This window comes from Lonchura striata, chromosome 17, assembly GCF_046129695.1.
Source record: "Lonchura striata isolate bLonStr1 chromosome 17, bLonStr1.mat, whole genome shotgun sequence".
Lineage (NCBI taxonomy): Eukaryota > Metazoa > Chordata > Aves > Passeriformes > Estrildidae > Lonchura > Lonchura striata.
Genome location: NC_134619.1, coordinates 9,515,197 through 9,532,577, shown reverse-complemented (window position 1 = coordinate 9,532,577; position 17,381 = coordinate 9,515,197). Strand labels below are relative to the sequence as shown.

Genomic DNA, 17,381 nt, shown 5'->3' with positions numbered 1-17,381 from the left:
GTTCTGCTCTGGAGCTGCCCCGTGAGCACCCGGTGGGTGCCGGGCAGGGCTGGCAGGGCTGGCAGGGCACTCCGGAGCTCCCGGACTCCTCTGCCTGCCAGGGAGCTGCACCTCCGCTTTTATAGCTCGGCTCCCTCAGGGGTCCCGTGGGCTTCCACGCGTCAGAGAATCAATTATCCTCCTGGATTTCAAAGGCTGCGTTCGCATCCTCTTTCTGTGTGCGCGGAGGGGGCTGTGCTCGTAGCCCGGGGTCATTTGCACGATTTCTCTTTATCCCTCTAAGAGTGAAGAGCAAATAACAGCAATAATCTGGCAAAGTGAACGACAAATTCACTTTGCTATGTAAACTTCGCTATCCCCTGCAATTGCATTTTTTCCTTCTTGTCCGCAATGAGAGTGAGATAACCATTAGTACTTTCTCACACCGCCTGAACAGGAGGGTTGATCTTTTTTTGCTATTTTATTTTCCTTTGATTATCAGCCTTTTCCTCCTTCTCCTTTATTACTCATACCTGCATCAGGGGGACAGTTCATGCTTCAGTCCCTCACAAACATCACAGCTTCACACCAAGCCCACAGAGCAGCTGGAGAGCCCTGCTCCATCCATGTGCTCTGGAAAAAGGCAGGGGTGTTCCCTGGGGTGCTGCATCACCGGCAGCTCTGCTCATTCCTGGAACAAGGTTCATGAAAGCCCCGTTAAAACTAATGGAGCTTTCATGCCAAGAAGACCAGGACAGTTCAAAGGAGTTCAAAACAAAGTGCCAGCGGGAGCTCCACCTGCCAGATTTTTCATATTGACTTTACAATGCCCAGAATTGATGGGGATGCAGACCGTCCTGTCTGAGGGCTTGCATGACTCCATGATGGGAAGAAGTTTCAGCAGATGATGTGACTCATGTCTGCCTGCTGCCAAATACCTCCACCTGGCATCACAGTGGCACCCCAGCTGCCGAGAGGGATTGCAGGGAGGATGTGCACCTGGGGTTCCTGTGTGTGCAGGGGGTCAGAACCATCCCATGATGGTCTAACCCTGTTCTTGCCTCTCATTGCTCTTGCAAGCCAGGCAGGTGAATCATCTGTGTCATCCACTGGAGATGGGGATTTCTGGGTAGCACAGAGCAAGTTTGTTCTGTGTGCACCTTGTCCTGGTGCACACAGCTGCATGCAGTCTCTGCAATCTGGAAAGGGATTTTTGTTAGCTTTTTTGAATCTTTGTGTTCTCTCGTGTGTGAGGCCGGTTGCACTAATTTTTCAGCATGATTTATTTTTCTTCCACTCTCTTGGTGCTGCACTGGCTGAACAGATGAATCAGATCATGCTGTTAAACCAGTCAAGAGCCAGTGCTATTTCAAGGCATTATCTTAAGCCTGGTCTTGAGCTGATTCTCCATCCAGCTGACCCCTTGCCTTACACAGAGCTGTATATGATACCAGGTAATATTTCTCTGATCAGGGAGAATCAGTCTATAATTGACTTGTTTATAGCTGCCTGCTGCCCAGCCTGGGTTAGGAGAGCTCTGATCTGTGTTCATATCTCAAGTGAGCTGCTTTCACAGAAGGCTCTGTAAAGCTCCATCATCCCAGGGCTTTCCTTGTGCTGCCTAGGTTGGGTTCTTGCCATGCAAGACCCAAAACAATTGAAGGAGGCAGCAGAAATTTTCTAAAAACCCTCGAGGCTCTGTTGGGTGCATCCAGTTTAGGAGTTCTGCAACAGCATAAATAGAGCAGCATTTCTGTCCCTGGGATTTCCTGCTCCATCTTCAGTGAAAACCTTCCTGTCTTCCCAGGACCCAGACAGGTAATTTTTGGAGCTTCTCCACCAGGCTCTGCAGGCTCTCCCTCTGACTCATGCTGCTGCTTATGCACCAGAAATGTCTGTGATCCCCACTGCTGCCTGGAGGAAGATGCTATGGACTGTGACAGGATCCAGAGCTGTTTGGAGCCACTTCTGCATCCATCCCTGTTGGTGTTGCAGTGTGTGCTGAAGCTGGCAGGGCAGGCTCTGTTCTCATGGTCTTTTTTTCAGCAGGGCTGTCACCCGTGTAGAGCTGGTGCCCCCTGCACATGCCAAAGGGGCTCTGGCTGCAGCTTTGTGCTCCCCACAGCCCCAAAGCTGCCCCCAGGACTATCAAAGTGGCATTCAAAGTCTAAACAAGCTGCCTGTGTGACAGCATTCCTCACAGGAATTTCACTTCAGGGTTAGTATCAATAACAATTTGGCACAACAGATTACAAACTTTTGCAAAATGAACAGCTTTTTCTCTTTAGAGAACCTCTTAGTTTGTCCCTAGAACCCTCCCAGTTTCTCCCCATCTCTCCTCCCTACCACAGCAAGTGCAGTGCCAGCATCCACGGGCTCCCAAACCAGAGGTTTGTAACACTCACAGTCTCCCACAGATCTCCACGTTAGCAGTGAGCATCAAAGCAGCAACCCTCGGAGAGGGAATAATGTACTCTGACTCCATGTTGCAGAAGGCTGAATAAATTGCTTTTATTAAGCTAAATCATATTACATAAATCCTGTACTATCCTAGAACTATAGCATACTAAAAAGATACTCAAGAAAAACCTCTGTCTCCAGAGAGTCACGACACAGCTTTGACCCAACTGGGCAATCAATCCACACAACCATCACCAGTGTCCAATTAACAAATCACTCTTAATCTCCATAACACATTCCACATGTGCCAAACAACAGGAGCAGCCAATAGAGATAAGAATTGTTTTCTTCTTTCTCTGAGCTTTATCACTGAGTCTCACAGATTCCCAGGAAAAATCCTGGGAGAGAGAATCATGGCTCTCTCTGTGCAGAGAATGTGAATATCACAAATGAGCAGTGGGTAACTCTCAGTTTTCCCTCTAAACCCAAGCCTACACCAGTGCAAGCTTGATGGTATCTACAGCCAGGTATGAGCTGCCACTTCAGCATCTGGAACTGCTGGATTTTGGGGTTGCATCCAAGCAGACCCACCCTCCCCACAGCCCCTGGGTGAAGCACGTGCCAGCTACTCTTATTTCAGTGCCAATCCTTCACTGACAAAGGACACAGAGCTTGGATCCTGAAGCAATTTCCCAGTATTGATTTCCTCTCAGCTTTACCTCCCCTGGTCTCCATGCCATGCTTTAAAAAAATCACCCCTGTCCATTCCAGCTGCACAACCTTCAGATAGGCTGGGCAGTGTGGGAAATGGGGTCCAGCCTTGCAGGGCTGAAGCTAATGGCAGTCAGAGCTCACCAAATGGCAAAAAACCATCCTGGCTTCTCAGCTGTCAAAAGCTTTTCTGCACTTCTCCAAAATGTCACACAGGGTGGCTTCTCCACCCTCTACCACTTCCAAGAGAGCCCTGGGGGCAGAGCTGTTCCCTCTGGTTTGCTTTTACTTGAGTGAGAGGTGGGGTGGGGACTAACTTGTGGCAAATGCCCTAAAGGTGAATTAAACAGAACTGCCTAAGACTAAAAGTTATGGTTTTTGCCTAGGTTTGCCACCATAGAGGTAGGATGGAACCCATTTTGATTCAAGTATTTTATCCCAAGTGGCAGAAGTCAGGCGCATTTTAATAAATTCATAATCATTGAATTGCAGCGTTCATTACTGCTGTGTTCACAGTAACTTTCATTTCTAAGTTCTTTGTAAAAATCCAGTCATTTCTGTGAAAAGCAAGCAAACTTAAATGAGATGAGAAAGACAAGATTTAGCCTGTGATACCGGTTCCTTCTGAGGAAGAAACAAAAAAAAATCCAAAACTCCAACCCAGTGGGTGTGGTGAGACTTGGCATTAGAAAATTATACAAGACTTGGTTTCTTCTTCTTGGAAGGATAAAGTGTTGGGACTTGGATCTTCAGATCCTCCAGACTCAGCTCTTTGAACATCAATAATTTCTTGAGGAGCATTTTTCCTGGAGGAATTCAAATTTGGTAGGAAGCCGAATACAAACATTTATCAAAATAATCTCAAGGAAGGAGACACTCTGGAGGAGAGCACTGCTTGCACTCTGAGAATGACTCTGAAGCAGGGGATCAGATTAAAAACAGACAAAATAAATCAGAAATTCAGGATGTGTAAGAAGTGCTGTCAGAAGGACTGTCTCGTGGTGTTAAAAGCCTGCTTGAAAAGCCTGCTTAATCTTCAGGCATGAGCTCTCCCTGAGCCTGCACAGCAGCAAATGGCAGCAGCTGGGAGATGTGCAGCTGCCAGGGGGCCCGAAGGGCTCTGCAGGTGGGGATCCATTTATTGAGCCTGTACCTGCCTGGCTCTGCTTATTTCCTAGCAGAGCTTTGGAGAATTTCAGCATCGCCCAAGTGAGCTGCCAGGAGTTTCAGCCAGGCAGCAGCACATTACACTCACCTGTAAGCTTGAGAGTTACTGATTCCTGAATTTCTGGCTCTCTAAATACCATCTCCTTCCTCCTCCAGCCGTGGCAGACAGAGCTGAGATGCCAGCAGTGGATGCCAGTAATTAAGGAGCTCATCTTTGGTCTTACCACTCTCATTTCAGTTTGGAAAGGAGCCTTGGCTAGAAGGTTACAGCCAGGATCAGTGAACAGGGAGAGGCAGCTTCAATCCTTTGGAAAGCCTAATAAAAAACTGAATAAAACTAACAAAAAACTGAATAAGAGTGAGATGTTACTGGCATCAAGAAGGCAAAATGGAGAGGGAATGAGGAAGGCTCTGTTTCCAGTAAGGGATGAGAAATGAGAGCAGTAATGAGTAATTATTTCCCTGGCTGAATACGAATGCGCAACCTGAGGATGACAAGACATTGGAGCACAAGGATCACACGTACTGTGAGTTGTAATAAAGAGGCCTCACTGCAAAGACAAGTAGGAAATACCACAAGGAACAAATGTAGAAAGGACTAAAAAAAGCCAAAGATTGTTTGGATTTGGAGAAAGACTTCTTGCCCGAGCATTGTCTCTACTTAGAGCAGAGTGCTGACAAAATTGTCATGTCCCCTTGTTTAATAAATTTTAGCTTTGAAACCCACTTGCATCTGGTAGGTATTGGGAAAATTTTCCCCTTTTTTTAATAAATAGCTTCCTTTTTTTGTCATTTCCCAGTCAGTGGGTCAGTGTGATGCTGGTGGAAGGTGGGGAGCCACAGTGGGCTGAGGGCAGCATCTGCTTGTGGCTCCCAGGCTGGGGCACTCCTGCCCTGGAGGGTTTGGTGGCCTTGGGGTGAAGTAGAGCGGGAGAGGAGGGACAAAAACTAAACTAAAAACTGCACACTTCACCTGCCTCATTCTGCTTGGAGTGAGTAGTGCCCTTTCTGTTGGGGAGAGAAGAAAATGAATCAAATATGCAGTAACAAGGGTCTTTTCCCCTTTGCCTGCAAACTCCATCTGCGAGGACTGTTAATCCATTCTGATAAGGTCCCTCCTGACGTTTTCAATAATTATTTCTTCCTTCTCAGTGTTGGTTTTTTTTTTTTTTTTTTTTCATTCCAAACATTTAGAGTTGGGGAGGAAAGAAGGTGAAAGAGCAGAATTTACTGCTTTCCTGAGGTCTGGCATTATCCCTTAGTCACTCACTGGGGGCTGGAAAAGTTCCATTTAGGAGTCATTTTCTCTTAGGATTATTATGCCAGAAGAGTTTATGTGTATAAATGTCTCTGGCTTCTGCCACTCATTTAGCAGTGTTCTCCAGTTGTCTGTAATGTCTTCTGCACTAATAAACATGAAGGATTATCTAATCCAATTGCTAAAAATCTTTGAAATCGTTATCATTAATATCCACTTAATTCAAATGCTTGGCAACAGCCTAGAAAATCCTTTTATTCCAAATGCCATACCTTACTTCCTCAGTAGATAAGTGACTGATTAGGTTTTCCCCAAAGTATTTAGGCTCTCTGGTAATAAAGCTCTGCAGGAAAGCCAACCTGGCACTTCTGATAGTTTAGGGTTAGGAAAAGGGCAAAACAAATCAGATTCTTTAAATACCAAAAACGAGCAAAACAGAGCCCAAGGCATTTCCCCCTTTGTAGGTCATCTTATCAAGACATCTCCAGTTCAGAGCTGGAAACTGGACAGGACATTAAAAATGAAGTCTTGTCAAGAGCAAAGTCAGAAGCACATCTTGATTGATGCTGCCAGAGTATGTCAAGGGAGCAGATGAAAACCTTGTGGATAAAGAGAAACCCACCAAGACTGAAAGGCCACATAATTGATGGTGGGATTAAAACCCTCACAGGGATTTAGGGGGTGAGTACATTAAGCCTGAGATGTCAAGGTCTGGGTTACTTCTGCCATGGGCTCCTGTCCAGGATGAGAGGACCCAGCCTCAAGCTGCACCAGAGGAGGTTTAGGTTGGGCATTAGGAGGGATTTCTTCACAGAAAGGGCGATTAGACCTTGAAATGGGCTGCCCAGGGAGGTGGTGGAGACACCGTCCCTGGAGGCATTTGAGGAAGGACTGACATGGTGCTCTGCTTTGGCTGACAGGTGGTGCTGGGTCAGAGGTTGGACTCGGTGACTTCAGGGATCCTTTCCAACCTTGCTGACCCCGGGATTCTGTGACCCACCGGGGCTGGGCACCCAGAGGCTCCCACAGCTGAGCTGGGGCCCGTGGACCATGAGGCTGATCGGCCTCAGGGGGGTTTGGAGGAACACGGAGTGAAGCCCCCAGGCCCCACTGCCCCTGGTGCCCCAGGCCACAGACTGCCCTTAGGCTGCCCTGAGCAACGCAGTGCCCAGGGCTGGGGGTGGCTGCAAAGGGTGGCTGCCAGGGGCTGCTGCTAGGGGCTGTTGATGGGGCTGTTGATGGGGCTGCTGCAAGGGGCTGATGCTAGGGGCTGTTGATGGGGCTGTTGTTAGGGGCTGTTGATGGGGCTGTTGCCAGGGGCTGATGCTAGGGGCTGTTGATGGGGCTGTTGTTAGGGGCTGTTGATGGGGCTGTTGATGGGGCTGTTGTTAGGGGCTGTTGATGGGGCTGTTGCCAGGGGCTGCTGCTAGGGGCTGTTGCTAGGAGCTGTTGCTAGGTGATGTTACTAGGGTCAATTCCAGAGGCATTTGCAGGGGACGGTTGTTAGAGACTATTCCTATCTGCTGTTGCCAGGGGCACATGCTGGGATGGTTGTTGGGATGGTTGCTAGGGACAGTTGCTGGAGCAGTTGCTAGGGATGCTAGGGGCTGTTACTAGGGATGGTTGCTGGGGCTGTTGCCAAGGACGATTGCTAGGGATGGCTGCTGGGATGGTTATCAAGGACGGTTGCTAGGATGGTCGCTGGGAAGGTTGCCTAGTCGGTTGCCACGGTTGGTTGCCAAGGCAGTTGCTAGGATGTTTGCCACGGTCATTTGCTGGGATGGTTGCCAGGGGCAGATACTGGGATGGTTGCTGGGGCGGTTGCTAGGGATGGTTGTTGGGATGGCTGCTAGGGATTGTTGCTGGGATGGTTGCCGGGGCAGTTGCTAGGATGGTTGCCATGGTCTCTTGTTGGGATGGCTGGTGGGATGGTTGCCAGGAGCAGATGCTGGATGGTTGCCCAGTCGGTTGCTAGGGATAGTTGCCGGGATGGTTGCCGGGGCAGTGCTGGATGGTTGCCCAGCCGGTTGCTAGGGATGGTTGCTGGGATGGTTGCTGGGGCTTTTGCCAAGGATGGTTTCTGGGATGGTTGCCGGGATGGTTGCCGGGGCAGTGCTGGCCGGTTGCCCAGCCGGTTGCCCGCTGGGCTGTCCCGGCCGGCTGCCGGCAGCGGGCGGCGGCCGGCCCGGCCCGGAAGCGCTCCCGGCGGGCGGGACCCGTTCCGGGGCGGCGCGGGCGGGAGCGGAGCGGAGCGGGCGGTGAGCGGGGCCGGGCCGGGCTCTGCGGGCCAGGGGCAGCGGGAGCTTCAGCATCGCCCCGGGAGGCGACTGCACAGCCGGGGGGCTCGCTGGTCCTGCCGAGGCCGGGCGGCACCGCGGGGGCGGGCCCGGGAGGGATGGGGGGAGGAGGGATGCAGGGATGCAGGGATGCAGGGATGCAGGGATGGAGGGATGCAGGGATGCAGGGATGGAGGATGCCGTGTCCTCGCCCTGGGCTGCACGGTGCTCCTGCCGCAGCCCGGGCACGGCTGCCAGCCCCCGGGCCCTTGTCCCTCCGCTGGGCTCCTCGGCCGTGCATTCAGCGCTGTGGATAGGAACAGCCGGCACAAATTGCCCACGCTCCCTCCCGACACCTGCTGAGACAGTTAAAAATTCCGACTTGAGCTTTTTTTTTGCCTCGTTCTTTGACGGAATTCTTTCATTGTACTTTATTTCCACCCCAAGGAGAAGCTAATATATATTACTTGAGCTGTTCCCGTGGCTTTGTCCTCTGCCAGTTATTTATGCAGTGCCAGGTGTTGAGGATATCAGCTGGGAAGCACAGTGCAGCAAGAGGAGCAAGGAGAAAGGCTGGAGTGTCTCCTGGCTGGTGCACGGCCCTGACCCTGGAAATATGTTGGTTATTTACCACAGGGGTGGTCCTGAGCCATGGGGAGCAGCCACATCCTCTCTGGGGCTGTCACTGGGCAGAGCAGGAGCTGCAGCCCCGAGGAGCCCCTGGCTGGTTCTGGGGAGAGGAAGGCTCTTCCCACTCCTCCAGCTCATTCACTGGGTATCAGAGATCATCAATAAACTGCAGGGGGCAAGGGCAGCTTCCTCTCAGCATCTCACATAGGAATATTGATCATTAAATGCAAGTTAAGAAGAACTGCTCTAAGTGTGGCCATGGTGAGGTGGTCTGAGGAGAATGGCAGTTGACAGCCTGTGGAGAAGAAGAGATGTTATCTGAGGAATAAGTGGTGAAACTGAATTTCTTGGGAACAGGGAGGAAGGCTCCACCATCCAGGGAGCTGTTGGTTTAGGTGCAAGGCAGAGGCTTTGGGCATTGTGTGAACCACTGGAGATTTTTAAAACTGAGGAATTTTGCACCGAGCTGGGCTCCAGTGATGGCAGGAAAATCAATGGTGTGAGCGTGGGCTGCCTGAGCAAGCAAGGACACTGCTGCAATTAGTTGGAGCACAATGCCAGGTTTCTTCTGACCATGTTTCATGGGAATACTGCTTCAGATGGTGGTGGCAGCTGCTGCCAGCCTGCAAGAAAGTTCTTGGTGTTGGTCATGACACCTGGATTTGTTAGAGAACTACTGATGCCCTCAGGGGAGGTGAGCTAGAAAAGGGGAAAGGAGGGGGAGAGTTGTAGAAGATGAGGACAGAGACTATTTTTTGTTTTCATTGTATCTGTTTCCTTTTCCTGTTTATCTCTGTGTTGTGTTTCAGGTGTGTGAATCAGGATTATCAGCAGGAGTTTGTCCTGAGAAAACTCCAGGTGAGGAATGAAGGAACTTCCCTTCCTGCTGTGTTTGAGAACAGGGCAGGCAGCAATAATGTTTCCCAGAGATATCCAGATGAGATAAATGCAACTCAGAGGTGATTCTGTTTCTTGCTTAGGAAATGCTGCCTTAATGGGTTGGGAGAGGTGATTTAAAAGGCAAAAGCAATTGGGATGAGGCACATGCGTGCAGGCTTTGTTCAGAGCACTGAGCAGCCTTTGGGACTGGCTGAGCCTGGCTGGGTCAGTGTGTGTCCTGGCTTCATGTACAAGTCCCACACAGCCCTTGCTGACTGAGCTTGAATCAGAATTTGAAACAATTTCTTTCACTGAAGTACAGACCTGGACAGGACCTCGAGAGGTCACCTGTTCTTATCTCCTGGTTCAAAGGCAGAATTCTATATACCCACACCCATCCCAGGCCAGTGCTGATCTGATCTGCTCTTTTGAATCACCAGTAGCAGGGATTCCACAGTCTCTTTTCCAGTGGCTGGCAGTCTGTGCAGTTGGAAGTGTTCTTCTGTCTTAAAATTCAAAATAACATTCTGTATTTCAGCTGAATGAAAACCAAATAATTATTTTTTGTAATTCATATACCTCTCCCTTTAGTGTGTCATGAAGTGATAGTTGCCTCTTCTGCAATGGCATTGAGTTGATTCTCAAATTTATCAACTATAACTTCTCTGGAATTGCATGCCACGTTCACCATCCTTCTGGACTGGGCCACATCTGCAGATTGTAACAATCTCCTCCCAGCCTGAGAAATGCAGAGATAGCTCCTGCTTTGGGGATCATTCCTAGGAGGCAAACTCAGCCTACAAACTCAGTCACACCCGAGGTTTAGTGGTACAGAGAATTGTAACTATCAGTGAGCAGTGCTGATCCAGGGAATCAGCACTGGGATCATCCAGGTCAGGAAAACCGAGTGGGGCACTAATCACAGCTGAGTGTGATGGCATCTCAGACTAATTGGATTTCCCTCTGGGGACTTCTTGAGGCATACTCTAGCAATTCTGGCAGAAGAGCTCTCCCTTGTTGTAAAAAGCCATTTCTCATTCATAGAGCAAATTGACAACTCCATTAGCAAAAGATAAAGGGAGGAAGGAAGGATGGTCTCATGGCTGAGAAGCTTGGGACCCAGGAGATCAATATTTAACTCTGCCACAAACTACCTGTTAGACTGTTCTTTAAGTTATATGGGGTTTAGTGTAACCAGCTACTAAAGCCACACTTAAATTTATACACATAACTCGTTCCTCTGCCTTCAGCAGTCTGCTTCTGTGTGGTTTAAGTAGTTGGGTTTGTACAGCATCTAAAACAACAAGGCTGTGACCACATGGACAATATAAGTAAAAATAAGTAGTAATCACCTTGCATGTGTGATCAAGTTCAGGAAGAAACATATTCTTGCTTATTAAGCTTTTCCCTTATTGTTTCATGAACATGGTTCATATTTTGTTCATCTGCTCTTCACCCACAAATGGCCTAATACCAGCAGTTGAGGGCTGTTTTTGTAGGTAGGTGACAAAAGACAAACACACAAATTAAACACAACTTTCCTTTTCCTTTTTAGTATTGTTCAAGTAGATCAAGAGTATCTTCAAAACTCCATGAAGGAGTCTATCATTTGTGGATAACAAAGTGAATGCCAGAAAGGATGATGCAAAAAATTGCTCTGTATTTTCCCCCTTGCAGTAACCAGTTTTCTTGAGAGCAGTAGAGGAGAAGGGTGCACTGACAATGGCTGCAGAGTTGGATTTCTCCCCACCTGAGATCCCTGAGCCCACGTTCATGGAGAATGTTCTACGCTATGGACTCTTCTTTGGAGCCATTTTCCAGCTGATCTGTGTGCTTGCCATCATCCTGCCCGTGTCCAAGTCCCACAAGACAGTAAGTAGTGCTCTTTGATATTGATACAAATGGGCAGAGTCAGAGAATACAGGAGGGGAGGGGAGGGACTGTTGAGTAGCTAATGGAGACACAGCTGCCCCTGGGATTGAGGACAGTTTCACTGTTCGTTCTCCTTCCTTCCCTCTGGCTTTCCTACCTCCATCTTCTGTCTTGTGATTTACCAGCAGATAGGAAAGTCAGGAACAAATATCTGAGCCATGATCTCTCTTAATATCAGTGAAAAAAGCAACCTGAAGCACTGACAAGGTGCTAAATGCATGTGCAGTTCCTGGCTGCAAGAGAAGGCTTTGTGCCAGCTCATATTGTCATCCTGCTGCTGATTTGCTTCATTAATTGCCAGGCAGGACATCCCCTTTGCAGGACCTGCCTTCAGGAGATGACTCTGGGCTTGAGTTTGTGTGTGATTTTTGGAACCAAGATGCAGGTGGAATTTCTAGTATATCCTAAAGGTGAGGAAAGCAGTTTTCAGGACTGCTTTCCCATCCAGTGCCCAAGGGTTCTTTGATGGAGTTGGCACAGAAGTTGAAAGGGAAAGGCTGAGGTGAGGTGTTTCTCTAGACTGAGGGATGTTCTGCATCTGCCTGGCTTTTTTCATTAAAGAGAAAAATGGCTTTGGTGCTGGGGACAGGTATTTCAGTGCTGCAAGGTGATCAGGCTACAAGTTTGGTGCTTTGATACAGATGTTGATGTTATATTATCAGTAACAACTCAGCATGGAGAGTTCTGTTTTCAGACTATTTATTTCTATGTTTGCTCCCTCCTGTGCTGAAGAAGCCTGGAAATTTTCAACCTCTTGGAGGGAAGGGAATGCCTCAGGATGAGGCACAGAGTGAAGGATAGAGTTCATGACTCAGTTTTTCCACCTTTAACTGCTGGTATGATGTGATGCTGTCCTGCCATGGGTCATGCTCCCTCCTGCTTGTCCTGCCACATGAGCTGCAGCTCTCAGCAGGGAGATAAACAGGCAGTTGCTGGACACCATGCAGTGCCATTGCAGGTCTTAGAATCTTAGAATCATTCAGGCTGGAAAAGACTTCCAAGATCATTGAATCCAACCTTTGCACTGTTACTCTGCCATCACCAGTGCCTGTCTGTCAGAGTCCATCATTTCCCCAGCAAATTTTTGAGAAATATCAGGTAACCCCATTCTTGAAAGTTGAAAAGAGTGAGAGCCTTGGTCTGGAGTGGGAAACTGGAGACCAGCCCCCAGTTAAAATCATATGACTCAAGGACCTTTTACTATTCACTTTTGTAGTATGCCTTGACATTTGCATACTCTAGTTTTTATTTTCTCCATATATAAACTGTCCTCTTGATGTGCTGTCCATATGACTTGTTTACAAGACCATAAACACCACAGGCTACCCCTCCAGATCCTTAGAATGATGCTTGAATCTGAGTAGGGTATTGGGGAACTTTGCTGTCCGGAGCCTCAAACTTTGAAGTCTGCCTTGGTTTGGACATTAGAAGGCAGCAGTGTTCACGTTATGGCAGCAGCATTCTGCATCCCTGAGTAATAACCAGCTCCCTGTGCACTGAGCACAGCCTGTGGAAAGCCAGCCAAGTCTCCTTCCTTGGAAAGCCACACAGATGTGAGATGTAACAGCCCAGTAACTTGAGAGACTTTGAAGCAAGCTCTTTGATTAAAAGGACACTGTCAGATGCTGCCTCCCCCTCCATTATCTGGAGTTCTGGCTTGGAAGCTTGGAACTCGCACGTCTCGCTCAGCCATTTTTTGTGTATCCTTTTCCAGTTGGCACACTCAGGCTGAGAGAACCCAAGATGCTAAAGCAATATTTATACTCAAATGCATTTAATGAAAGGAGGCAATCTGCATGTGTGTGCTTTCTCAGAGGAGACTGGCGCTGTTCCCTTGTGTTTTCACAAGATAACTAGATTTTATTTCCCATGGCTGCAATATTATCTCTCATCTTCTCTGCAGGAAACAAGCATCACATCTCAGTATTTTGTTAGTCCAGATGAAGAAAGCTTTGCCTGCAATTCCCTCCTCGGATTTTAGAACCTCTGAACTTTATATTCTTACTGCTACTTTGGGGAATATTTTTTTGTCTTGCACATGATAGTGATTAATGTTTGGCAGAAGTGCCTGCTGACTATTCCCATGCATCCTGATGATTATATGTTATCTTTTCCTAATTCAAATAGTTTTCATTTAGTGTTGATTTTCTTCTTGCCTTCAAAGTTTTCCTTCTCCAAAGCCTGTTTCAGATATTTAAGCTTTTCATGGCATCTCTGGTAACAAGCTGTTTCTGTGCAGAAACTCACACTCATCAAAAAGCACATGCAGAAGGAACAGAGATGATGCTGCTGAAGTCTCATTAAATGTGGCCTCAGTTTGACATCAATGTGTTCCAACAGAGATACCCAGCACTTGTTTCCTCTGGTTTATACTTGAATCCCCAAAGCAACCTGTTAGCAAATGGTAAAAAAATAGTTACTGACTGTTTCTTAATTGATTCTTGTAGGACTCGGACAGTTTTGAGCCTAAGAATTCAGAGACGGTGAAGAAGCCAAAGGCAGCTGCTCCACAGATAAGCAAGAAACCTAAGAAGGAAACCAAAAAGAAACGATAGAGATGTGACTGCTGAGCCCCCAAAGACCAAATAACCACCTATAATCCTGCTTCCTCAGAGACAACATCAAAGCAACTATGTTAATGGTTTTCTGGCATTGCTATCTTTTACTTTTCAGGGGCAAGAGAAAAGAAACTTAGAAGAGTGGAAAGGTTGGGGTTTTGGCCATAGATTTCTTACAAGCAAAGAGAACTTCATATATCCAAGACTTCATTTAACTTGATTAACGTGTCAGTCACCATTAAAGTGACTTCTTCCAGTTCTGTGGGTGGAGAGGGCTGTTGGCCTGGCTCCTCTGTGCTGGCTGGGATTTCTAATGAAGTCCCTGTGGAAAGTGGAGCATGAGTTTGCTACTTTGGATACCGGTTTGTGTTGTGTTTTTTGAAGGCAGAGGGATCAAATGGATCAAGAATGCCACACTACACAGCTTTGTATTCATCTCTGTTGTCATCTAGTCTGAAATACATAGCTGCATTTTATGGCTTAATCATAATGCCTTTGTCATATTCTTTAATTCTTTAGGTAATAACTCACCAGATTCCAGACTAGTGGAGATGAAAGCTTTCATTTCCCCAGCGTCACTGCCTCTTGTTCCCCACCCATGCACTCTTCCTCTCTGTTCCCACCTTTGAAAGCAGGTACATTTGAGGGAACTGAGGCTGTGGTGGGGTTTGCAGTGACTACAAGAATTAGGAAATAATTTGACTCTGGAAGGTGCAGAATTTAATGCCTGTGCTATGGGAGTTGTTCTTGGAAGCTTGGGAAGACCAGGCACTGCGTGCTGGAGAAGAGCTGCTGAGGTGGGAGTCTGGGGATGGTGTCCTGCCTCACTGTGCCATGGATAAATCCTGCTGCCAGCTGCCTGAGCTCTGACCAAGGGCCCTCTTTCAGCACAGCTGGGGATCATTGCACTTGCAAATCCCTCCCAGCCTTCCTGCCACAGTCTGCTCCATCTCCTCTGGCCGAGTTCTTCCTGAGGGTGAATATGTTCTCAGCCTGAGGAGATGTGGTATTTTAAGATGCAAGGGGTGACAGGCCAGCTGTGTACCCTGACTGTATGGCAGGAGACACTCTGTGTTCCTTTAGGCCCAGGGACAATCCAGGATTGGATTTAAATATGGCTAGACAGGACTGGAGGAGATAGGTGGTGACGTAGCCACGGAGTCTCTGTCGAGCAGCTCGAGCTTCCTGCTGCCAGCTCACATCTTGGTTTGTTTGATCAGGAGTGAGTCAAGGGGAGGAGAACCTGCTCTCTGAGGCGCACCCAGGGTTCAGAGCAGCTTTGAAGGAGGGGTTCTCCCTGGCAGGGCTGCAAGTCTGTGATCCTCTTTGCATACACAGACTCCAACCTCGAGTCACAAATGCCTGGTGAGCCCAGGTGTGTGTTCTTTACAGCAGGTGAACAGCACATTTACAGAAACCATCAGTGCTGGGAGCAGCCACGTCCTCTGCTCACTCTTGCTGTTGTGAGGGTGACAGATGGATCCCAATACCAGTGTGACTCTGACTTCCCTGCTCCAGGCTCTCTGATGCCCTTAGCCAGAATGCTGGCATCAAGTTGCACTTCTTAAAATCCAGTTTGGAGTTCTGCTTTAAATTCTGCTTTTAATTTTTTTTTGAGCTACATGAAGGCAGTACCAGGAGGACAGAACAAAGCATAGGAGACACAAGCACTCTAAAGTTGCTTAAGTTCTCAGTACAAAGAAATATTACAAAAAGTTCCCATGCAAATAACAAAGAACAGTGTTGTGCCATGAGTTTCCATGATGGATCTGTGCTCTGTCTCTGATCTGCAGGGCAAAGAAAAGCCCTCAGTAGGTACTGCAGATCACTCTTTCCACTTTAATACATGAGAATGGATTTATGCAAATTCTAGCTTTCTGCAGGCTACCTAAAGCAAGGGGTTAATGCTTTACACATTATCCAAAATGCAGAGTCAGTTCTGCAGCTCAGAACCAGTTAGCAGTGGGCACTGTGTGGCTGGTACCTGAAATAGCAGCTACTACATCAATGTCCACATCCAGCTATTTGCAGGGTGTCTCACTCATAGCTCAGTAGAAATCATGGATGTTTGGGTTTGGTTTTGTTGAGGGGAAGAGGGATGAAGATAAATTCTCCAGTTCGTTCTTAACAACTTTATACCTATTTGAATGCTCTTGTTTGCTGAACTTAGAGTACGTAGAGATTACCAATAACCAATGTATTTTAGTTTGTCCTGAAATGTGTAATAAATGCCATCAGAATCTTTGTTATAAAAGATACCTGTGTTTAAAGTTGTGCTGCTTGTTCCCTCACATTCACTGTGAAAGCTGCCAGAACTCCCAGACTATAGGAATATAAGAACATAAATAACCTATTCATTGAAATTATCCATTAAGGGAAATCCTTTCAGATCCTTTAATCTGTGAGAAATTGGTTAGTTAATACTGTCAGGCATGTGTGCATCTGTATCTGTGTTTGACTTGGGAGTAGCAAACTATCTCCTAACTAAATCAATTTGCCCCCCATGAGGGTAACCCCAATAAAGGCATCATTTGTTAACAGTGCAGGCAGGGGATTAGATGGGAATTCAGGCTGGTGAAAGGGATTTACTTTTCAGGAGCCCAGGTTTGCATGGCTGGAGCATGGGGCTCTCTGGTGGCTCTTCTTGGCTGCAGTGAGACCAGTGTGGTAGTCAAGCTCTGGCAAGTGTGTGTTGGTTCTTGGTAGCCAAGCTGTGGCAAGTGTCTGCTGGTTCTCTCACCAGAAAACCAAAACAGAGAAGGACTAGTGTGGTGACTCCTTTCGTTCCCAAGCACTTTTCTCCAGGCTGTTTTGTAATTAACATCCCAAAGGGAGCTGAGGACCTCATTAAGTCAATTTTATTGAAGGGGAGGTTTTCAAAGGTTGTCTCCAGGTATCTGCCAGTAGACAGCACCTGTGCAGCCACACCTTGCTCTGCCAGCCAAAGCCAGGAGCTGGCTGAGGGCTGGATTTCCTCTGCTGGTGTGTGTCACCGAGTTCCTGTCCCTCAGCAGGACATGCCTCAGCTCTGAAGAAGCATGGCTGGGACTTGGGAGTTCTCTCCCCTGTTTCTGATCACAGTCAAGCAGCTCTGCCTCTCTGGCCGTGCTCATCTCCAGAGCTGTGGCCACGGCTGTCCCCTGGAGCTGTCCCATGCTCACAATGCATCCTTGTGCTCCCCCAGTGCCAGCAGCACAATCCCTTGAGACAGGCGGATAAGTAGCTCGTGACTGGAGTTCCAGTTCACATAGTTCAATTAAATCCCTGTTAATCTTGTTCAGACCTAATTTACTTTCATTCTCATACACAGGCCTCTCTCAGCAGAGGGATTCTGCTGAGGTTCCCTGCTGACAGGACTGCAGAGCCCCAGGCCCATCAGACACTGATGTTTGCAGAGTAGCCCCTTGTCGAGTCAATAAACTCAGATTATTTCCCAGCCTGTCATGAAGAATGAAAATACTCCTTCAGTGCCTGGGTTTAGGGAGGGTAAGGCTGTCTGGCAATGGTGGAGATGATAAGGAAGCTGTGGGAAGGGAGGACCTGCTCAGTATTTGCCACGGCACTGCTCAACCATTCCCCTGTGTGTGTTAA

The 17,381-nt window shown here is 47.9% G+C and overlaps 1 protein-coding gene across 1 annotated transcript; it reads left to right on the top strand.

The window, feature by feature from the left end:
- Positions 1 to 7,702: 7,702 nt before the first annotated feature.
- Positions 7,703 to 14,280, top strand: MANBAL (mannosidase beta like). Its single transcript, XM_021527856.2, has 4 exons — positions 7,703 to 7,773; positions 9,231 to 9,279; positions 10,978 to 11,172; positions 13,680 to 14,280. The coding sequence occupies exons 3-4, from the start codon at positions 11,023 to 11,025 to the stop codon at positions 13,785 to 13,787; spliced, it is 258 nt and encodes an 85-aa protein (XP_021383531.1). The 5' UTR covers positions 7,703 to 7,773; positions 9,231 to 9,279; positions 10,978 to 11,022; the 3' UTR covers positions 13,788 to 14,280.
- The last annotated feature ends 3,101 nt before the right edge of the window (positions 14,281 to 17,381 follow it).

Coding starts and splice junctions, on each gene's coding strand:
- MANBAL (XM_021527856.2), top strand. CDS start 11,023: ATGGCTGCAGAGTTGGATTTCTCCCCACCTGAGATCCCTGAGCCCACG. Junction 11,173..13,679: donor TGTCCAAGTCCCACAAGACA/GTAAGTAGTGCT, acceptor TGATTCTTGTAG/GACTCGGACAGTTTTGAGCC.